The sequence below is a fragment of the Prionailurus viverrinus genome, chromosome C2 (assembly GCF_022837055.1).
Source record: "Prionailurus viverrinus isolate Anna chromosome C2, UM_Priviv_1.0, whole genome shotgun sequence".
Classification (NCBI taxonomy): domain Eukaryota; kingdom Metazoa; phylum Chordata; class Mammalia; order Carnivora; family Felidae; genus Prionailurus; species Prionailurus viverrinus.
Window position 1 is genome coordinate 34966947 of NC_062569.1, and position 21999 is coordinate 34988945.

Here is a 21999-nt window from a genome sequence, read left to right on the forward strand (position 1 = left end):
ACTCAATGAGAAGATAAACAACTCAATTAAAAAGCTGGCAGAAGACTTGAATGGAGACTTCACTAAAGAACGCATGCAGTTGGGGGCGCCAGGGTGGCTCAGTCATTTAAGCGTCTGACTTCAGTTCAGGTCGTGATCTCACCATTCCCGAGTTCGAGCCCTGCCTCAGTCTCTGTGCTGACAGCTCGGAGCCTGGAGCCTGCTTCGGATTCTGTGTCTACCTCTCTCTACCCCTCCCCCACCTGCACGCGTGCACGCGTGTGCACTCTCTCTCTCTCTCTCTCTGTGACAAAAATAAACATTAAAACAAAGAAAAGAACATATGAAGGCAGTAAATAAGCACATGAAAAGATACTCAACGTCATTAGTCAAAAACACAGTGAGATGCCGCTAGATGACCAAAATGAAAAAGATAGGTGCCAAGGGCTGGTTGGTGAGGATAAGGCACAATGAAAGCGTTCATACACTGCTGGTGTAAATGCAAAACAGTAAGGTCACTTTGGAAAACGATTGGGCGGTTTCCTATAAAGTTAAATGTACACTTAATAGAATTCCTGGAAATTCTACTCCTTAGTATTTACCCGAGAGAAATGAAAGCATATGTTTACACAGAGGCTTGTATGTGACTGTACACAGAGCCTTATTCATAATAACCCCAAACTGGTAGCAATCCATATGCCCATCAGCTGGTAATGGATGAAAAACTATGGTATGGCCACATAATGCAATGCTCTGCAGCAATAGAAAAAGGAATGAATGTGTACAACATGAATGAATCTCAAAAGCATATTAGGCGAAAGAAGGTGGGACACATAATTGTATGATTTTGCTTATATGGCGTTCCAGCAACCCTAAACAGAGGTGTTCTGGGAAAAATAACCTAGTGGTGATGTGGAGGTGATTTGACTTGCAGAGGTTCCCAGGGGGCTGTACATTGCTAGAAGGTGGGTGCTATAACCTTGACCTGACCTTGTGGGAGTCTGGGCTGGGGAGATTAGAAAGTATGAACATCAGAGGCTTAATATAGAGACTTAGCTTCTCATCTAGGCTCTGCTAGGGATGAACTGTGTGCCCCTGGGCAAGTCACTTAACTGCTCTGGGGCCTCAGTTTTCTCATCAGTAAAACAGCGTTTGAAAATCTGCCCCCAAGGGAAGTTAGAGGTTAGTTAGAGTTATAGGTAAAGTGTCTCACACCCCGACAGAAGTATAGCTCTCTGAAGATTATTTTCCTTCCCTGTTGGTTTCTTCCACTTTGCCCCTCATTGATATGTATCTTGCCCATTCTCTCTGCTTCTTTTATGTAAGAAACATAAGCCACAAATGTGTCTAAGCTAGGTCAAAATGTGTCTCCTGGCCAGTTTCACCCCAGTATCACCCTTAGTTGGGTCTTTCTTCAGCATAACTTGGCCAGTGACATCCTATGTGACCTGGGCCCACAAGTCACCTTCCTTCTCTGGACATTTTCTCCAGAATGAAGGGCTTGGGCCAGATGATCGCTCTGGGCTCCAATTCCAGATCTTTCACTCTAGGATTCCAGTCCAGGAATGAAGAAATGGCCAAGCTCAAGGAGCAGTTGCTTATGAAAGTCCAAGGAGAGCTAGACCCTCTGGGCGCTGGGCCTGGGCCTGTGGTCTAGCTGTGAGTCGAAAGGGGACCTTTGGGAAGAGTCAGTCTAGAGTCAAGAGGAGAAGGATAGTAAGTTCAGAGTGGTTCCTATTTCAACTCCTGCACGGCGCCCGGCCCAGCAAAGTGTTGTGAGGTGGGTGGAGGCACCTGTTCTTTCGTGGAGGAAAACCATTTCTCAGGACAGGGTCCCTGAATGTCCTACATCAGAGATGCTGGCCTGATCGCTTTCCCAGCACAGCAGACTCATCAGGAGCTTCCAGCAAACAGGGGTACTTGGCAGCATCCCATCTTCTCGAATTTCTAGTTTTCCATCAGGCTTAGCTATCAAAACAGTGGGGGAAAAAATCTAACTTCTCAGCTGCCTACTTTTGGAGAAGGGGACTGCACATTTTGGTAGGTTTTTGCTGAGCAGGGAATCCAGAGTTGACCTGGTTCCTTCTTCACCTTTTTTCCTCATACAGAAATAAACTGTCATTCACGGTGTGCTCAGATCCTGGGACTCACCGGACACAGACAGGGTCTGCCTTCCCTGATGTCCTCCAGCCCCCTCTGCTGGGCCCCAGGACATGGTGCCTGGTCACTGCCCTTACTCCCGTGGCAATGGGGGGCGAGGCAAGCTTAGAATACTTGGGGGTGCCACTGTTGTGCCCAGCTTCCCCTGCCCCTACTGATGCTCAGCAGCATCCACTGCGTGGAGAGGAAATGGCAGAACACCATCATCGAACTTGTGGCCTTGGCCTCCGAGAGGATCTTCCAAGTAGGATGCTGAGCAGCCTCAGATAAAAGGGCCAGACAAGACCCATTAACCTCCCTGGGCTGAGGGTGATGGATCCCACCCAGACAAGTTCCTTGTCTTCAAGCCATGCTGCACAGTAACTTCCCAACTGGCCTGCTGCACCAGCCCTGAGCTCTAGGTAGGCCAGTATTTTGTCTCTGACGGGCACATACTTTGTTAAAAAAACAAGAACCATGTAGTCACACAGGCCTGGGTTCAGAAAAGTGACTTAGCTTCTGTGTGTCTTACTTTCTCATCTATATAATGAGATTGGCAAACCTACCTGGAACAGTCATGGGGAAAAGGAATAAAAATGAATGCAAAACGTCCAGTGCCGTGCTCCGTACGTGGTGGAGACTCCATAAGTGAGGCTTATTTTTACAATTGGTTTTAGGACCTCCTGCACAGGAAAGGGGCGCATACCCCAGATTGTTTTGGATGCAACAAGGTTTATTTCACTAGACCAGTAACTCTCAGACCAGCAGGATCCAAGAATGGTTAGAAATGCAAATTCCCAGTCTTCACCTCAGCTCGTCTGAATCAGGAACTCTGTTTAAGTTCCTGAATAAGGCTCAGCTGTTGTAATAAGCCCTCTAGGTGATTCTGATGCATGTTCAAGTTTGAGAACAATTGTACTCTTTTTTTTCTTTTGCAAATTTGAGAGGAGAGAATTTAAAATGGTGTCATGTAATATATTAATTGGTCTCACTTCATGCACTGAATTGGAAATAATACAAATCTCCCCCCAAAATATAACATCACGATTTGCATCATTTCAAGCTGGCAAGTGAATGAGTTGTGAACAGCATTTACGCTATATAGACTTGGTGGTGCCTTTTTAGTTGGTATCAGTTGAGTAGCAGATAACAGAAAATTCAGACTAAAATGGATTTAAGAGATAGGAAAATGTCTTAGCTCATGTGACAAGAATTCCACAGGTGGGTACACCTGGGAACAGTTCATCAGGGGCACTTGGCTCCTCTGTGATTCTGTTCTGCATGCTTTTGTGTGTTGGCTTACCTCTGAGATTGGGATATAATGGAGGCAGGAATCCTAGATGTCACATCCAGACTTGTCAACACTGCAAGGAAGAAGCCTATATTTGTGACCTCTCTTAAGGAACCACGAAGCCTTTCCTACAAGATCCTGGAAAGCTTCCCCTCATCCCATTGGCTGTTCCTAAACTGTATATCCACCTCTAAACCTATGCCTACAAGATGGGAAGAACAAGTTAGTTTATACCAGTCTTTGAGTGTTGTTATGGGTTGAGTTGTGTCCCTATTCCCCTCCCACCAAGTTTACTTGTTGAAGTCCTAATCTCCAGTACCTCAGAATGTGACTTGACGTGGAAATAGGGTCACCACAGATGTTATCAGTTAAGATGAGGTCATAATGGAGTAGGGTGGGCCCCTAGTCCAACGTGACTGGTGTCCTTACAAAAAGGGGAAGCTTGGACATAGACCTGTGCACAGGGTGAATGCCATGTGAAGCTGAAAGCAGAGATTGGGGTGATGCAGTAGAAGCCAAAGGATGCCAAAAAACCACCAGCAAATGACCAGAATTTAGGGGGATGACAGGGAACAGATTCTTCCTTAGAAGGGCTAACCCGGCAAACACCTTGATTTGGGACTCTTAGCCTCCAGAACTGTGAGACAATAAATTTCTTTTGTTTAAGCCACCCACTTTGTGGTGCTTTGTCATGGTAGCCCTAGCAAATATATAGGTGGACCAGATGTTGGGGAGTCAATTGCCATGACCACTACACCTGTTATCGGGCAATGAACGTTATACTAATATCTCTCCTACACCATACACCTAAAGTGTGAGACGAGCAGTATCATGAGATAGAAAGTGCCCAGGCTTTGGGATACAAAAATCTGGGTTTAAACTGTATCTCTGACTAGCTATGTGACCTTGGCAAACCACTTGATCTCTCCAAACCACTAAACTCTAAAGTCCACCACTGATCGGTGAGATGGGATAGCCACTGTTGGCATGGATATTCTCGAAGACATTCCCCTTTTCCAGTCCACCAAAGAGGAGACCCCACCCCTTAATTTTCTACCTGGTTCCATTCTGTCCTTACCTCAATCCTCCTCCACCCCACCTCCACTCCAGGAGAGTTTGAGGTTGTTTCTGCAGAACTAACTGGGTGGAGAAGGACAAGACAAGACAGGAGAGGGGAGAGAAGGTAGAGAGGGAGAACTTGGCCCTCTGCAGAATAAATCAGTGAAAGAAAGAAGAGAGAAGATGAGAAAAAGAAAATTTGAGAAGGCTAGAGGCAGAGAGACATAATTTTGAGGGTCTTTTGGCTAGTGAGGGGCTTCAGAGCAAGTACAGTGCAAGGGAATCAGGAAAGAGATTTCCAAGGAGATTTGCTAGGGGTATAGATTGGATCCACCTTTATGTTTTTCTTTTCATTTTTTCTTTTTTTAATGTTTGTTTGTTTGTTTATTTTGAGAGAGAGAGAGAGAGCAGGGGAGGGGCAGAGAGAGAGGAAGAGAGAGAATCCACAGCAGGCTCCATGCTGCCAGTGTAGAGACTCTGCAGGGCTTGAACCCATGAACCGTGAGATCGTGACCTGAGCTGAAATCAAGAGTCAAGTGCCTAACAGACTGAGCCACCCAGGAGCCTCACCACCTTTGTGTTTTTTGAAAACTTCTAGTGAAGAATGTAATTCCTGGGCTGTAGACAGAAAATAAAGTCAGATCACAAACTCACCTTCCTGCAATACTTAGTGAAAGAATCATAAGATTAAAACCAGCTTCCCCCACCAAAACAAAAGCAAAAAGCAAGCAATCAGACATCCACAGTGGCAGCCAGTCAAGGAAAGGGGTACAACTTCATGCCACACTGTCCACGACGTACTGTCAGGGAAGGAGAGCAGTCTGGCTGGACTTGCCATGACTTGTAAACTTTCCCTGTAAGCCAGTCAGATGGAAAAAGGTGAGTGAAAAAAATTCTGAGAATTCACACAACTATGCCCCAAATTGGAGCAAGAGGGACTAAAGCAGGGCTCTCAAATTAACTACAGGATACCTAGTTAAATGTGAATTTCAGATAACAGTGAATAATTCTTTAGTGTATGCCCCATGCAGTAGGGAGGACATACCTATACTAAAAATTATTTGCTGTTTATCTGGAATTCAAATTTAACTGGGAGTCCTTGTATTATTATTATTGTTGATGTTGTTATTGTTATTATTATTTCAATCTGGCAACACTAGACTGAGGTAATGAGCAGATATTCTGTAGAAAACTTCCAAAACCAAAAAAATGAAATTAAAAAAACCCTCAAGTAAATGACCCTAAGTATTCTAGAAAGGTCTCACTGGCAATCGGACTAACCATCTCATGGGCTCCTTTCCGAATGGGGGTACTGTTATAATGCCTCAGGGAGCTGCATGTGGCTTCACTAAAATCCCAGCAGAGAGAGAGCCAAAGTCCTCTGGGCTCCCCATGACCTCTGTATGAGTTCTCCTCCCTACTGCACCCTCAGGGTATAAGAAGTGGGGATTTGCGTCTCCCTTTGGAGAAGACAACCAGGCTTTGGGTATAGCAGGATGGAGTCCATAAAGAAAGTCTTTTTAGAGTTATCTACATTACAATGAGCAAAATGGAAAAGGATGCATCATAAATATGAAAGCGAGCAATACGTAGAAGACAAAGGAGAGATGAAGAATCCTGCCTGGAAGAAAACCCAAGAAATAAAAGAAAATTCCCTCTGGCCATTTTGAGGCAGCTGTTTTTGTCCAGCTGGCTGTTCACCACAGTTTTATAGCAAAGGAAGAAAAAGAGAAGAAAGAAAAGGCTTAGATATTTGATTAACTCTTTACTTTGGGGAATTAACGCTTAAGGAGAAAAATCAAAGAACTGCCCCAAACAAGCAAAACAACATATATAATAGGGATATCTGTTCTATCGCTGTTTATAACAGTAAACAAAAATGGCTTATGTAGTCAGAAGTCGGTTAAGTAAATGGTAAGAATTCATGCCGTGGAATTTACATGGAGTATTAAGAATTAAGATTGAGATCTGTGTTTTCTATTTCTGAGTAAAAATAATTAGGTTTCAGAGCAACATGTAAAGGAAAATCTCTTTGATGATCTGCAAACCTATGATCATGTGCTGATGTTGGTAAAAGTGCCCACGAGGGCGTTTTCCCAAGATGCTATCACAGGCTTCCATGTCTTACAGTGGGATTTCTGATTTTTTCCCCCCTTCCCTGCACTTTTCTGGATTGAGTTCACTTTTTCCTCTCACGGCATATACGTATTGATTTTCTTTTTCTTTTGTTAAATTTTTTAATGTTTATTTATTTTTGAGAGAGAGACAGAGACAGAGACACAGCACGAGGGGAGGGGACAGAGAGAAAGGGAGACACAGAAGCGGAAGCAGGCTCCAGGCTCCGTGCTGTCAACACAGAGCCCGATGCGGGGCTTGAACTCACAAACTGTGAGATCATGGCCTGACCCGAAGTCGGACACTTAACCGACTGAGCCACTCAGGCGCCCCTTGATTTTATTTTTCTTTAAAAGCTGGTACCCCTCTTTGCTTTTCTTGAGCTCAGGGGACTTTCAACATACCTGAAGTACTCTGGGATGCAGTAGACCAGGTAGAATGTGACCAGGTCACATTTGCTTTGTAACGCATGGCCTACACCTTGCCAGGCCTCAGGACAGTTCTGCAGCCCCAAGCCCTTGGGGAGTCCTAGCAACAGCTTCTTGGCCTGAAGCCACTGATGACCAGCTGGGTAGGCACCTGTTGGAACACTGGACTTGAGGCAGATGAATCGTTTTGGAAGGCAGAATGGGGCCATGGAAGAGGGAGAACACAGCAACTTATTGGCCAGGCAATCTTGGGCAATTATTTCTCCTCTCGAGCCTCAGTTTCCCTGTCCATAAAATGGGGTTAATGGATCCTATCTTACAGGGTCATTGTAGGCATCAGATAAAATAATGTATGTGAAAGATACTCCATAAATTTCAATTTCCCTTTTCAAAGTCTTCCCATTGTTCTGTTAAAATTAGATGTTCCATTTTACTGATGATTGGACCTTGAGTTGAGGGCAAATTTACTTGGAAATGTTTATGTAAGGATAAATGCCCTCCCTGCCCTCTAGTCTATACCCACAATCTAGCCTTCAATATACTTTAGGATTTCATTACTGATGGGAGTCTTACAACTCAATTATTTGTTTCCAGAATCTGACTTTCCTGTGCATTCTCTTATTTGATACGTGGGAAACAAGAGAATTCTGCAATTTCTATGAATAGAACATGATTAAACAGTTGTCAGGAAATCAGAACAAAAGGGAATGCTTTGCACTCAAAAGGCTTGCAATCAGTAACGAAAGGTCAGAATGGCATGTGAGATGGAAACAGGGTTTCCATTTCCCCCTGCAGGGTGAGAGACCCTTGGTTCTCAGCTTTTCATCTCTGGCTCAATTAAACAGCAGAGTCAGCCTGCTGCCTGGGCTGACACACAAGCTGAGTACATTTGGTTACTTCTAGTTTATTCAGAGCAGCAATTTGGATTTTAAAAATTATTAAGATGAGTTAATCAGCCTTACGTGTTGTCTTTGGAGGGACAGTCTGTCCTAGGGTAGGGTGAAAACATTCTCTCTGAAGTCAGTTTAACACAGGAACCCAGCAAAATGGGATTGCTCACTGGATGGGCGTTTTGGAAACCATGTTTAAAACAGAAAATATTGTATGGCAACTAGCATGTCAAAGCAGTGAGGCTCAGGGAACCTGGGTGGCTCAGTCGGCTAAGCATCTGACTTGGGCCCAGGTCATGATCTTGCGGTCCGTGGGTTCAAACCCCGTGTGGGTCTCTGTGCTGACAGCTCAGAGCCTGGAGCCTGCTTCTGATTCTGTGTCTCCCTCTGTCTCTGTCCCTCCCCATCTTGTGCTCTCTCTTTCTCTCTCTCTCAAAAAACAAAACAAACAAACAAACCAAAAAAGGCAGTGAAACTCAAAGAGCTGAGTTCCAGTGCAGACATCAAGCATGTGGCCATGGAATTCAGCATTAATCAGAGCAAATAACACATCTGCACACATTCCAGGCAATTTCTCCCTCAGAGGACCACATCTGTATTTTTCACTGAAGTTAAAGTTTAGGAAAGATGGATATACAAGTGAACCTAGATATGTGCTTAGGCCAGGGGCTTCTGAATTCAAAAATGCCTGAGGATCCATCATAACCTTCCCAAGTCAGACACGCCCTTACAAACACACCTTCTCAGGGAGGAGGGGACTGAGGGGGCTTGTAGGGGCTTCGTCTTGGGTTGAACATAGGACATGATGCTAATGAATCAACAGCTACTAAACATTCAAACATTGAGACAACTCTTCATAATTTTGGTAACTGGTAGCCATGGGATTAGTAAGTTGCCCCATACTGTGAATGAGTGCATGCACATGTGCATGCATGCTCACACATTAAGTGGAGTAAGAGAACAGAAATAAAAGATTCCAAACAATTAATTGCCCAATTAGCTGTCCTCACAATTATGGGAATGTGACATTTAGTGAAAAACGCAATGATCATTTGAAATTAAATTGCCCATTTTGCAAGCGTCCTCCTGGCTCAGTCGCCATGCCAACTGTTTCTCACAGTGGTGCCATTGCTTTTGAGGGGCAGGCACAGTAGTCTCCCTCACACCAAGCCCAGCCTGCTTTCTTAATTAACAATATCGAAACCAGGGAGGGGAAAGGCTGTGGCTGGGAACCAGCGGCTCAGAGGGTCTCTCTTTCCAGGGATCTCTCAGAGTTGAGGGTGGCCTGCCTGAATGTTGCATCTGAGGAAATATTGTTGAGGGGGGTGATGCAGGGCAGGGCTGGGAAGACTGGCTGATCAGGGGCTTTGTGCAATCAGCTAAAGGTCTTTGTTCTTTCTTTCTTTCTTTAATGTAATTTATTGTTGAGTTAGCCAACATACAGTGTATACAGTGTGCTCTTGGTTTTGGAGGTAGATTCCCATGATTCACCGCTTACATACAACACCCAGTGCTCATCCCAACAGGTGCCCTCCTCGATGCCCATCACCCACTTTCCCCTCTCCCCCATCTCCCCATAAACCCTCAGTTTGTTCTCTGTATTTAAGATCTCTTTGGTTTTCCTCCCTCTCTGTTTGAAACTTTTTTCTCCTTCCCTTCCCCCATGGTTTTCTGTTAAGTTTCTCAAATTCCACATATGAGTGAAAACATATGATATCTGTCCTTCTCTGGCTGACTTACTTCACTTAGCATAATTCCCTCCAGTTCCATCCATGTTGTTGCAAATGGCCAGATTTCATTCACTCTCATTGCCAAGTAGTATTCCATTGTATATATAAACCACATCTTCTTTATCCACTCATCAGTCAATGGACATTTGGGCTCTTTCCATAACTTGGCTATTGTTGATAATACTGCTGTAAACATTGGGGTACCAGTGCTCCTATGCATCAGTACTCCTGTATCCTTGGGTAAATTCCTAGCAGTGCTATTGCTGGGTCATAGGGTAGTTCTATTTTTAATTTTTTGAGGAACCTCCACACTGTCTTCCAGAGCAGCTGCACCAGTTTGCATTCCCACTGACAGTGCAAGAGGGTCCCTTGAGTGCTGTGGGAAGAAGGTATATAGCCGCTCCAAGGACAGAAGACCCTGCAGGCACCCGCCAACCAGAGGCCCTTTGTCGGCGGGGTGGAGTGGCACTACCCCCAACAGGGGCACGCACAGAGCGGGATCCTTTGACATTGGGGTTTGAATCCCAGCCAAGTGCCTGGGAGGTGCAGGAGACTGTGGAGCGGGACAGACCCACCTGCTCACACTCACGCAGCGCTGTGAAGACGACTCAACTGAGTGGCTGGGACACTTGGTCCGGGGAAGAGACACTGGGGTATGGTCATTTTTTCCCCCATCACCAACAAGGTGGGGCTTCAGGTAACAGGACAGCGGCCCACAGTGGAGCCGGGCCGCCTACACCAAACCACACCCCTCCATGCCTGGTAACAGTGTATCTACCTGAGCGGGATTGACACTGACTGAACCAGACCATGCATCCAGACCAGTGCAGCCACCAGTTCCAAGGCACCATCATATATCTTTCTAGTGGTTTTGCATTTTCTGATTTGATTCTTGGTCAATTCCATATATATATATATATATATATATATATATATACTTCTTTTCTTCCTCTTATTTCTTCCCTTCTCCTTTCCGGTTGTTGGTTTGTTTAAGCAGACATTTTTAATCTATTCTTTTTACACTTCTTCTGTATCTCTTTCTTCTTTATTTTCCTCTCTCTCTCTGGATTAAGCTGTATAGTTTCTCTGATTCTCTGCCTGGCCAATTTTTTTTTTCTTTTCTTTTTATCCCACCCCTGTCATTTCTCTCTTTGTATGGGATAAGGTTTCTTCTACCACCAACTCCCCTTTTTAAATTTTTTCCAGGGTTACTTCAGTGAACAAATCAAAGCATACCTGATGGAGGGTCCAAACCACCACTATGAGTAGGGAGATAAAGCAAAACCAGAGTCACAACAACAGAGAGCATGCAACACAGTCCAAAAGCACCTCCTGAAGAGCCAGGCCCTGGACAGTGTTTGACCCCTCTTTAATATAGTAGTGCTCGCAGGGGCAGGACTCATACAGGTCTTTTTTCCTTTTTTTTTATAAAAAAAATTTTTTTTAATGTTTATTTATTTTTGAGACAGAGGGAGACAGAGCATAAGTGGGGGAGGGGCAGAGAGAGAGGGAGACACAGAATCTGAAACAGGCTCCAGGCTCTGAGCTGTCAGCACAGAGCCCGACGTGGGGCTTGAAACCACGAACCATGAGATCATGACTTGAGCTGAAGTCGGACGCTTAACTGACTGAGCCACCCAGGCGCCCCCATATAGGTCTTTTTTCAAAGCAGGGTGGTGTATGGGCAAAAATGAAAGACGAGTGACTATGAGCAAAATCTCAGGTTTCAGGAATTCAACATTATTGATCAAGGTGTATCTGGATTCTTTATGACATTTCCTATTGGCATCCAGAAATTCGAGAAGGGGACAGAACCAGGAGACTCTTCTTCCTCCTCTTTGTTTTCATGGTATCTTGTCTCGGACCTGCATGCCGACCCAGGGACCATCCCTAGGGCACACAAAGTCCTTGGTTTTCTTTGGCATCATTCCATCCTGGCATCATGACCCCCCCCCCCACACACACACACACTGCCCACCCATAAAGAAAGCACAAACCTGAATACACTGTGGCCCATGGTTCCGACATGTATCATTTTCATACCCCTGAGCCCAGAAGGAAGGGCCCAAGGGGAACCAGGATTTGAAGGGCACTAAGACCTCTTGTGCCTTGGGTGACAGGTCAGATCCCAAAGCCCAGGGAGGACTTTGCAGTCTGTGAACATTGAACAGTTGCAAGCTTGTCTGACATGGAGTTCTCGAGAAAGCCCCATTGGCCAATACTTCAATACTATGAAGACTAAATAAGCCCATGCATGGGAGGGGTCTAGCACAGGTAAATACTCAAAAGTGGTAGTCTTTGTTACTATATATTCATTATTTCTTTCCAAATGGTGGCTCAGTGTCAAAGCTGGGACTCCAGAGAGGATCCATCACCCCTCAGCCTTGTGTAGGCTCTGGGATTTGGAGGCCAAGGCACAGGCTGACTGGACCTACTTTCCACATGGCCTCCAATAGAGTTTTTCTAAAAATGGAGCTCTAAAGCATATCTCTCATCCTACTTGAAGCCCTTCGGTGGCTGCCACTGACCCTGGAATATAGGCAGACAGAGGGGCCCTCTGAATCACTGGGGCCTGGGCAGGGGCCTGAGCAGAGGCAAAGTGAGCAGAGAAACTGAGGACTCTGTCCATCAGGGAAGAGTCTGAGGCCCCGCATGGGTCAGGATTCAGGGTTCAATCCAGGTCTAGAGAAGAATGGAAACAGATTTGGGGAGGCATTTCAGTACCAAAAATGAGGTTCTTCTGTGCCCTAGAGATGGTTCCTGGGTGGGCACACAAGTCAGTCCATGAAACCAGATTCCAGGAGGAGTAAGACTGTTCTGGTTCTGTCTTCTTCTTGAATCCAAATGCCAGTAGAAAATGTAAAGAATCCAACAGAATGACAGCTGGATCGGAGAGTGACCATTGATCCTGGGATGGTGAGGGGGCATTGACCTCTCTCTGTCCCACCACTGTATGTCTATCTTGCCTCCTAGTGTATGAGAAGAAATGTGGCAGCTCCCACGATGGCTTCAGTGGCTGTTATGAGAAAGAAATTCACTACGGGCAGTTAAGACACTTTGTGCTGCATGCGACAGTTCTGTTTGTTTCTCACCATACTAGAAGTGCAGAGGTAAGGCAGGCTCTGGATTAGGATGAGAGACTATTGGTGTTACAATGATGTCATCAAGGCTGTTTTTGTGTCTCAGCTCTGCCACCCTTGCATGGATGTCCTCCTAAGATGGTTTCCTTCAGAGTGTCAAGATGGCTGCCAGGGAAAATGGCAAATACCTGCCTCCTTGTGAGGATGGGGGAAGTGCTGAAGAGACCTCTCCCTGACCATGAAATGTAAGCCTTTCCTTTTAACCTGACTGGGCAATTTAGGGTACCCCAGACAGATAACAGTTTCCCTCTGGAGCTGGGGGGGGATCCCAGATCAAATTTAAGACTCATTTCAAAAAGGCAGGAGAGAGCTATGGGTTGGGTAGGCAGGCGACTTCTCGCCATGTTATAACTAATATATACCTCACACTGGCACGTGAGAAGCATTCCCAGGTTTTCAAGACTGTGACATCCTCTGGCTTCTTAAACACCCATGGTAAACTTGAGAGCTCAGCCAGGGTTAGTCTATCTACTTGCCAGAAAAGGGCTCAGAGAGGTTCAGAAACTAACTCAAGGTCACACAGGTGGTAGAGCAGCAGCCAGACTTTCTTTACTGTCCCTGCTCACTCAGAACCTGTTTATGGTCTAGAATCCTGTGGAGGCCCTGAGAGCAAGAGGGAGTCCCATGGGTGATTGAGTTGTTTGTTCTGTATACGGTTGGTATCTCAATACTCTCTTAGAGAGGATCCCACATGTGCATCTTAGATCTTAGCTGCCAACCAACCACTCTCTGGCACCCAGCTCTTCCCTGTCCCCATCCCTGCTTCCTACCCACAGGCCCTGCTTTTTCATGTTTTGCCTTCTCACCTCTAAGTGCCCTTTGTCCCAAGATTACCCACTATCAATTAATGACAAAAATCTTCCCAGTGTGGGTATGAGAAGGCAGGGGACAGGGAAAAGAGATAGAGAAAGGACATTCCTAGGCAGAGAGTCTAAGGCAGCTCCACCCAAGGCAAAATGGCAGTGAAGCCCAGCTAAGCAGATCTGGGCAGATAGGCCCAGCTGTTGCCTGCCAGAATGTTGACTTCTAACGCAAAGGCATTGATTTGTCCATTGGGATATGTGGTTCCTTCTGAGTTTCCCTGGTGATATTTGGTTCAAAGAGATTGGAAACAGGACTTCAGATAATCTGGCTTTCAAAGGAGCCAAGGGTCAGAGTCCATCTGTTGGCTAGTGGGGCTTAACTTTTTCTCCTGAACGGTTGCAGAGGGAAGTGGCCTTTTTCTCCTTCTTGTTCTGTTTTAATGGGATAACCAGAGCCACGGAATATCCATCCCACCCTTCTGCCTTTGACAAAGCTTCCCTTCCTAGGTGCCAGCAAGAGGCCATGAGCTCCTCCAGCCATTGAAATGCCCACCTCCAGGCCACCTGTTGGAGGTGGCATCAGAGTCTGCCTGAGTGTCTCACTTACAGTAGAGTCTCCCAAACTTGGAGGAGTTCCATCGGGGATGTCTGAGGACTCTGGGGTTTCTCCTGATTTGGGGAATTTCTGTGTCTGTAATAAATGTGAGCCCCAGAGGAGTGAGGAATGCTCTGGAACATAGGGTGGGAGTACTGTGGCTAAGTATAGCTCAGATAACCACTAAGGTCTTGATTCATGTAGGTCTTCTATACCCTTATGTTTTAGAGAAAATGTAGCTGCTTCCTAGCTGATGCCTCTGCAATCCCCTGAACCTGACCCTGAGTAGAGAAAGCAATACTATTTTTTTCTAATTATCCTGACATTTCTGACAAGGCTGTTGTTCCTTAAGTCTAAAGGGACTTGAAGTAGCTCTAATCTGGTTGGGCTCATGTCACCTGGTGCTGGCTTCCAGAGTTCCCATTACCTGAATTGCACTAACATTCCCTAAAGTTCATAAGAAGGAGACTCCAGGTCTGTGGTAGAGGGAGAAGGAACTTTGAGAGGATGGTCTTTTAAAAATATTAACTCAATCTTTGCAATCTTGACTTTTTCTGCAAAGAAGCAGGTTTTGTTCAACCCTTCCATGCTTCCTGAGAGAACCAATGTGACTGGGGTAAGGGGAGTGGGTAGAATGAGTCAAACAGGGGCAACACCCCAAAACTGGTCTGCAAAGGAAATCTCACAGACAAATAAAAGTCCTCTGAAGTCTTGGCAAGCAGGGTAAAGCAGATCAGTCCTATACTTGGGTCACAAGACAAATAGAGTCTTCCAATTTATTCTAGATTGTCAGTCATGTGGTCAGTTGCTCTGTATCCTCTGAAAATGTTATAGAAGAATATTAGTGATGCAAGAAAATATCCCACTAGACGAGCATCTCATCTTCTGCACCACTGACATTTGGAGCTGGGTAACCTTTGCTGTGGGGCTGCCCTATGTGTTGTAGGACATTTAGCAGCAGCCCTGGTTTCCAGCCATCACTAGTACCTCTCCCCTAGTTACCAAACCAAAAATGCCTCTAGACATTGCCAAATGTCCCCTGGGGGTCAAAATGGTCCCATTTTGGTTTGAAAAAGTAATAATAGACTATCATTTTGGCCACTAATTACTGTGTGACTGTTACATGCCAGGCAACGTGTTAAGGGCCTTACAGACAGGATCTTGTTTATCTGTGTCTCCTGGGTTACAAGGGCCTTTTATTTTTTTCTTTCAGTATGAGAAACACATAAAGCAACAGGGTCCTGATTTCTCTGGTTAATTTGTGGGTTCTCCCTCTGCCCCAGCCCCACCCAGAGAAAAGTGACCATGTCGGGCTGGGGACAAAGATTAGGGTCCTGGCTGTGTCGCTTCTTAGGGGTGTGGTTTTGGACATCCTTGTCACTCTTTTGGAACCTCATTTATAAAATGAAGATAATAATGTCATCCTTGAAAGGCTGTGAGGCTTAGAAACAAATCTGTGAGGAGAGGGAACATGCCTGCTTTGCTTATCCCTATCTCCTCATGCCAGGCCACTGGACCTGGTTCACAGTAGATGATCAATGCATGCTCCCTGAATGAATAGGTCAATGAAGAAGAATGCCTGGCATCTATCACAGGCCCTGGCACTTATATGTGCCCCATCAATACTTCCTGTCCGATTGTACGTGTCAGAGGCACTAGCAGGCATCGGATGCTATGAGCAGGACAAAAAATAGAACCGCCTCTGCCCTGCAGAGTTTGTGATCCAGGAGGATGGGAAGTTAGTCATTAAATAATTGCAAGTATGAAAATACCACGAAGCAGAGGTTTCAGAGTCACCCACACACTCCCAATCACTTGGACACACAGTTACACACAAGCACGCCCGACAGCAGGCAGGTGAGAGCAAATACCTGGTGGCCCAGACTGTGGGAATCTCCAGAGCCAAGGATCTAGGCTCTCAAGAAGCTTTAGAGAAGTGTTCATTGTTTTTTAAGCTTAAAACAGTAAACTTTAATAAAAGAAAACATTTCCATTGAACTTTTAAATACTAGGAGTTAAAAATAATTAAGACTAATAAAACAGTCTGTTTTGTTCCAATTCAGTAAGCACTTTCTTTTATTAACCTCACTGTCCATTAAGATTGGGATTCAGGTTTGTCTACATCTGGAAAAGGTCATATTTGCCCAAAGACTGATGGAGGACTGGAGTAAGGCAGCCACTTGCACTGGGAATGACAGCAAAAGACAGGACTCTGTGAGGCTGCACCAAACCCACAGCCCTGTCCATGGCTGTCACCGTGGACATGTTTCCCCTCCGTATTCTGCCAAGCCTGTTTCCTCATGTGCGAAGAGAGGCTGGTACTGCCATGAGGTTGTGTTGAGGATTAAGAGAACTAAGGTACGTGTAGAAAGGCACACCTGATACATCATGTGGCACACGGAGGGGTCATTTGATGGTGACCCTCTCCCTCTCGGCTTCTGTGTAAGCACTTCCCTGTACTGCATTCCCTCCATATGAAATGCCTAGCATGGTTGTTTCCTGACAGGAGCACAATGTCGCATTCTGTGTCCCCGGCCTCGACAGGATCTCTGATCGGCTGAGTGCATTTTCTGTTGTTGCATTTCAAAGAAGATGGGATTTTGTCCACCTTTCCAGGCCTTGCACTGGGTTCCCCATCATGATCCATGACCTAAGTGATCCAGAAGCATGAGGGGCAACTAAAGTGAGGACCAACCCCAGAAAAATCTATGACCAAATCTTTAAAGTTCTTGAAAATTCTGTTAGTGCATTTCTATTTCATTTTCTCAAGCCCCAGCTTCTAATTGGGTCCACTTACATAACAAGTGTAATCAGTGAGCCAAAATTAAATACCCCCAACCTTTGCCCTTCTAATCAATCACAAGTCATGAGTGAAAAGAGCTGGTTCAAGTGGAAGAATTGGCTCCGGGAGGCCTGCTCTATCAGTTCTGTCCAGCTCTGCACAGAGGTGGGACCAAACCCCCCAGCCTAGGAGAATGTGAACCAGTCCTCTCCAGTGACATCCTGTCTGCAGTGGAATTAGTCTTGAAGGAAATTTAGAGTGAATGCTGACTTAAGAAAAATGCAGCCTGGTTTCAGATGATTGGGAAGACATGGCTTTAGAGGTTGCCTGAATATGATAGGTGTCTCCCCTGCCATGAAGCTTCTCCAGAGAGCATGAAACCACTTCTCTTAAGGGGCTCAGGACATGCAGGCCGAGGTCCTGATACAGCTTCCAGAGAGATGTGTAGGTGGTCTGCACTTGCTTTGGTCACCTGTGGAGATGGACTGGGCTTTGTTGAGAGTGTGCAGGTACAGGTACATAGGTGAATATGCATTCAGAATAAATTATGCTTTGGGGAGCCTGGGTGGCTCAGTCAGTTAAGGGTCCGACTTCGGCTCAGCTCGTGATCTCGCAGTCTGTGAGTTCAAGCCCCACATTGGGCTCTGTGCTGATAGCTCAGAGCCTGGAGCCTGCTTGGGACTCTGTGTCTCTGTCCCTCTTTGCCTCTCCCCCACTCAGGCTCTGTCTCTGTCTCTCTCTCTCAAAAAAAAAAAGCATTAAAATGAATCATGTTTTAACTGAAAGAAGTAGGGTTTGTCATTGTGCCTGCCAAGCACCTGCAGGTGACTCACCTGGGGGCCTTGTAATAACACAGATTCCTAGGCCCTGCCCATAACCTCAGAGCCACAATTTTGAAGGGGGAGGGAGGCAGGAATCTGTGTTTTTAATCAATTCTCCTGTGATCTTCACATTTGGGGACTGTGTAAGGGATGTCAGTGTTTTTGTTTTTAAGTGTTTATTTATTTACCTGGAGAGAGAGAGAGCAAGAAGGGGGGGGGGAGCAGAGAGAGAGGGAGACACAGAATCCCAAGCAGACTCCATGCTGTCAGTGCAGAGCCCGATGCAGGGCTCGAACTCACAAACCATGAGGTCATAACCTGAGCTGGAAACAAGAGTCAAACGCTTAATAGACTGAGCCACCCATGTGCCCCGGGGAAGTCAGTATCAAAATGCTTAGAAAGCAAGAGTTTTAATGAAGGGATCACTACCTCAGCACACATGTATGTATAAATCAATGGGACTGGGGAAGAGAATGAGTACTGACTACGGTTTTAGGTTCTGTGCTAAGCTCTTGCCCAATCTCGCTACTCTTTGTGACGCAGGCTCCAAAGTCTTTATTCCTGACTCCACAGAAGGAGAAACAGAGGCTGCACCCCCGTCCAGCCGAGCAGGGTCTGAACTAAGGGCTGAGGCCAAAGCCCACATTTCAGCAACTCAGTGCTCCCCATTTGTGAACTGGGGTTTTCAGTGGGCAGGCTTTTTTTTAACTTTCAAGCTCAGGCCCCATGGTTCATAGATCAGCACATCCTCCCTCAGGACATCTCTAGAGGCTGGGGTTTGAGGTTCTGAGAGTCTTTCCCAACAGCCCGTATGGAGCTATATGCCTCAGTGTAAGATGGGTTTTCAAAGGTGACTCCTTGCACTCTGTCCCTAAACAGACTTGTCCGTGTGCTGGGGGAAAGCATTGTTGTCATGATTTAGTCTTGAAATTGGCTGAGGGAACAGAAACACGAGAGGCAGGACTTGCCCCATCTCGCCCACAGTGAGTGAGGGACATGGGGACAGGCCCTGGCCCACAACATCTGCCCAGCTTTGAAATGAATACCTCAAATTTGACCACTTCTGTGTGCCACTTTCTTTGTTGAAAAAAGAAGGAGCAGTAGAATGAATGGAGCCACTGTTGGTCTTTTGTGCCACAGGGAAACTAATCAGTTAACTCTTCACTTGTGGAAAAGGTACGCTGAGAAAATCCCACTTGGAAATGGGAGTTTTAAATTATATTGTTTGTTATCTGTCATCGAAAAAGTGGTCTGCACATGTAAGGAACAAGTTGGTGTTTCCAAAACACTGTCCAGGAGTGAAACACTGTGGGTAAAGGGGTCCCAGGGCTTAAGGCCCAGCTTCTTCGCTGCAGGACTTGTCAGAGCTTTAAAAATAGGAATTCTCACGAGTTTCTAAGAAGGAGATATGGTTTTCATCATTTCCAAAGTTCATTTAACCATCAACTTCTTCACAGAATCTTGGGGGGCTAACATCCCCTGGAATACACTTTGCAGAAGCTAGGACTGAAAGTTACTAGTAATTAGAATCCCTGCCATGGACAGAATACCTGATAGTTCGTCTCAATGGGCTTTCAGATGGATCTTGTTCTCTAGGGCTTTCTTGAAGGACAAAGGAGAGGGTGATTTGAGGCTGTTTTGGACAAGGGTGAAACTAGGAGGGGGCATCAAAAGGGGGACCTGGGGCTCCTGGAGAAGCTCCAGGGGGGCTGGGGACAAAGAGCTTGCTTCATCAGTCCCTGCACTTGGAGACGGTCCTGCAGCTTCTCAGAAAGCTCCCCTCTTCCCTAGAGCATGTGGGAAGACCCCCACCCCCACCCAGGCAGCATGACGCTCCATCCAGGCACTTCTCTGTCTTTCCTGGGGCAGGAACATGGCATGGCTGTTGGGGAGGACAGATTGCCAGGAGGCCTGTGGCATGGATTCCTGGTCAAGGGCTTAGCCCAAGGCTGGCCCTGGGCCACGTGGCCAGATTACAACTTTTCTCTCCCGCCTTGATTCCATTTAGGCTGCTCAGGATCAATGAATGTTCTGTTCATTCAAGTCACACCCGAGTGTGCCAACACCACATGCTACTGCTCTGGGGATAAACCTGCTTTTCAAAGATAATGCTTACCTAATGGTGGGATTCTAGGCCCTGCTACAAAATGGGGAGGAAAATGGCTTTGAGCTATGGGGCTTTCTCAGGACCCCATGAATGATCCACCATAAATCTGTTCCTATTGACTACCATGCTGTTCCAGGTGCACTATTCCATTGGTACATCCAGCAGGAAAATACAATTCAGCTCAGAGTAACAAACCTAATGTTCTGGAAGTACCAGGAGGCCTTGGGGGTTCTGAGTCGTTCCTACTTAGTATCCACTCATCTGGGCCCATGGGATGTGGAGGGAGTAGCTCTAAATAATGATCAGAGCTAGCAGGAACTTCATTCTTACCATGTATCAGGTTCCATTCCAAGCACTCTGTATGCAATAGCTTGCTTAATGCTCACATTAACCTCATGGAGGAGATGCTATTTTGTCTTCTCCATTTTATAGAAGAGAAAAACATGGATAGAAAGGCCAATGAGGGGCTCCTTGGTGGCTTAGTCAGTTAAGCATCTGACTCTTGTTTTCAACTCGGGTCACAATCTCATGGTTCATGAGTTTGGGCCCCATATTGGGCTCCGTGCTGACAATGTGGAACCTACTTGGGATTCTCTCTCTCTCCCTCTCTCTCTACCCCTCCCATCTCTCTCTCTCTCTCTCTCTCTCTCTCTCTCTCTGTCTCTCTCTCTCAAAATAAAGATATAAACTTCAAAAAAAAAAAAAAAAGAAAAGTCAATGAAGTTCCCATGGTTACCTAGCTAAGAAGTGGAGAAGCAAAACTTGAACTCAGGCTTCCTGGAAGTGCTTAGCAAGTCCTCTGCAGGGGTGCCATTTTGCCCATAGATGAAGGGCAGAGGGCTGTCCTGGGCCAAGAGCAGCTGGTACTGAAGATCTGCAGAGGCCCTTAGAAGTAGCTGGGCCCATGTTGCTGAAGGCAAAGTGCAAACTGGAAGCCATCTGCATTCTTAAAATAGAGAATCTTGGAGAAATGAATGTACTATCCGAAGGAATGAATCACAAAGGGCAATGTTCAAGAATTAGTAGGGGATGCTGATGTCAGCCAGGGAATGTTTCTGAGTAAAGTAATTCCCCCAAATTAACAAAAAACAAATAAAATGAAACCAAAAAATAAACAACAACTACCACAACAAAAGCTACACCGAAAACCACCATGTGGGCAATCACACTGTTGCCTGTGGATAAAACTGAGAGTTCTAGAAATAAAGGGAGATAGATATAAAGGGTCTCAAAGTATGGGAGTGATTTTTGTTTTTTCATTTAATGCCAGGTTTCAACGAAGGAAGTATATATTTGTCACCTGTTAACATACTCATTCTGTTTTAAAACCCATCCAGATGCCTTACTGGGCTCTGTTAGGAGGGGAGGGTCCCCATGGCTGCTTCCCTAAGCCCACAGAGAACCCATGTGGGAAGTGTGGAGCACGTGCTCAGCAGGCCCCCTCGTGGGCCATTACTTCTTCTTGAACACTTGATGGCACACCTGGTCACCGCAGGTCAGCTCCTGCAAGGTTAGAAAGTGGGTGAAGTGAGTAGCAAGCCAGGCCTTCCTATGCCCGCACCTCCCCCTGCCCCCGCCTCTTGGTGTCTGGGAGTTGGGGTGGTGGGGGAAGCTGGAATAAAGAGGACACTTAGTCATTCTGGGCAAAGTGCATCTCATAGACCCAATCAGCTGGCATGCCCTGCAGGTAGCAGTAATTTGATTTTGACACTTGAATTGAGCTTGAACAACTATAAAAATGAAAAATGCAAAGAAATTACCCTCTTGGGCGGGATTTTTCCTACTCCCGTGATTAAAGCAACATCTCCTAATTTATAAAAGGCAGTGAAGCCACAAAGAAGGAAAGGATCTAGTGGGGAAAAGCATTTGGAAGGCAAGGGCCTGGGAATATGCTGGCTGGTGGGGTGTCACTCCATCCTGGGGGATTTCTGGCCTCTGGGGATTAGAATGTGGGTTGGCGACATCACAGGCAAGGACAGGGCATGGGCTACAGAAGGGCTCCCCCCAGGCCTGCCTATGCAGACAAGATGCTGCTTTTCATCTAGACAGAGGGAACCCCCAGGCCTTATCCTCACCTCATGACTCCTTGAGGGAGGAGGGAAAAATATGAGTGTGGGGAC

At 46.0% G+C, this 21999-nt stretch overlaps 1 protein-coding gene across 3 annotated transcripts in view; it reads right to left on the reverse strand.

Moving 5' to 3' along the window:
• Positions 1 to 21121: 21121 nt before the first annotated feature.
• The window catches only part of RBP2 (retinol binding protein 2), a 68073-nt gene continuing 67195 nt past the window's right edge, over positions 21122 to 21999 (reverse strand). For all 3 annotated transcript variants that reach the window (XM_047875433.1, XM_047875431.1, XM_047875432.1), the window contains one exon: positions 21122 to 21382. In XM_047875433.1, the coding sequence (XP_047731389.1) occupies positions 21332 to 21382 (51 nt within the window). In that variant the 3' untranslated portion in view covers positions 21122 to 21331. The remainder of the gene's footprint in view (positions 21383 to 21999) is intronic.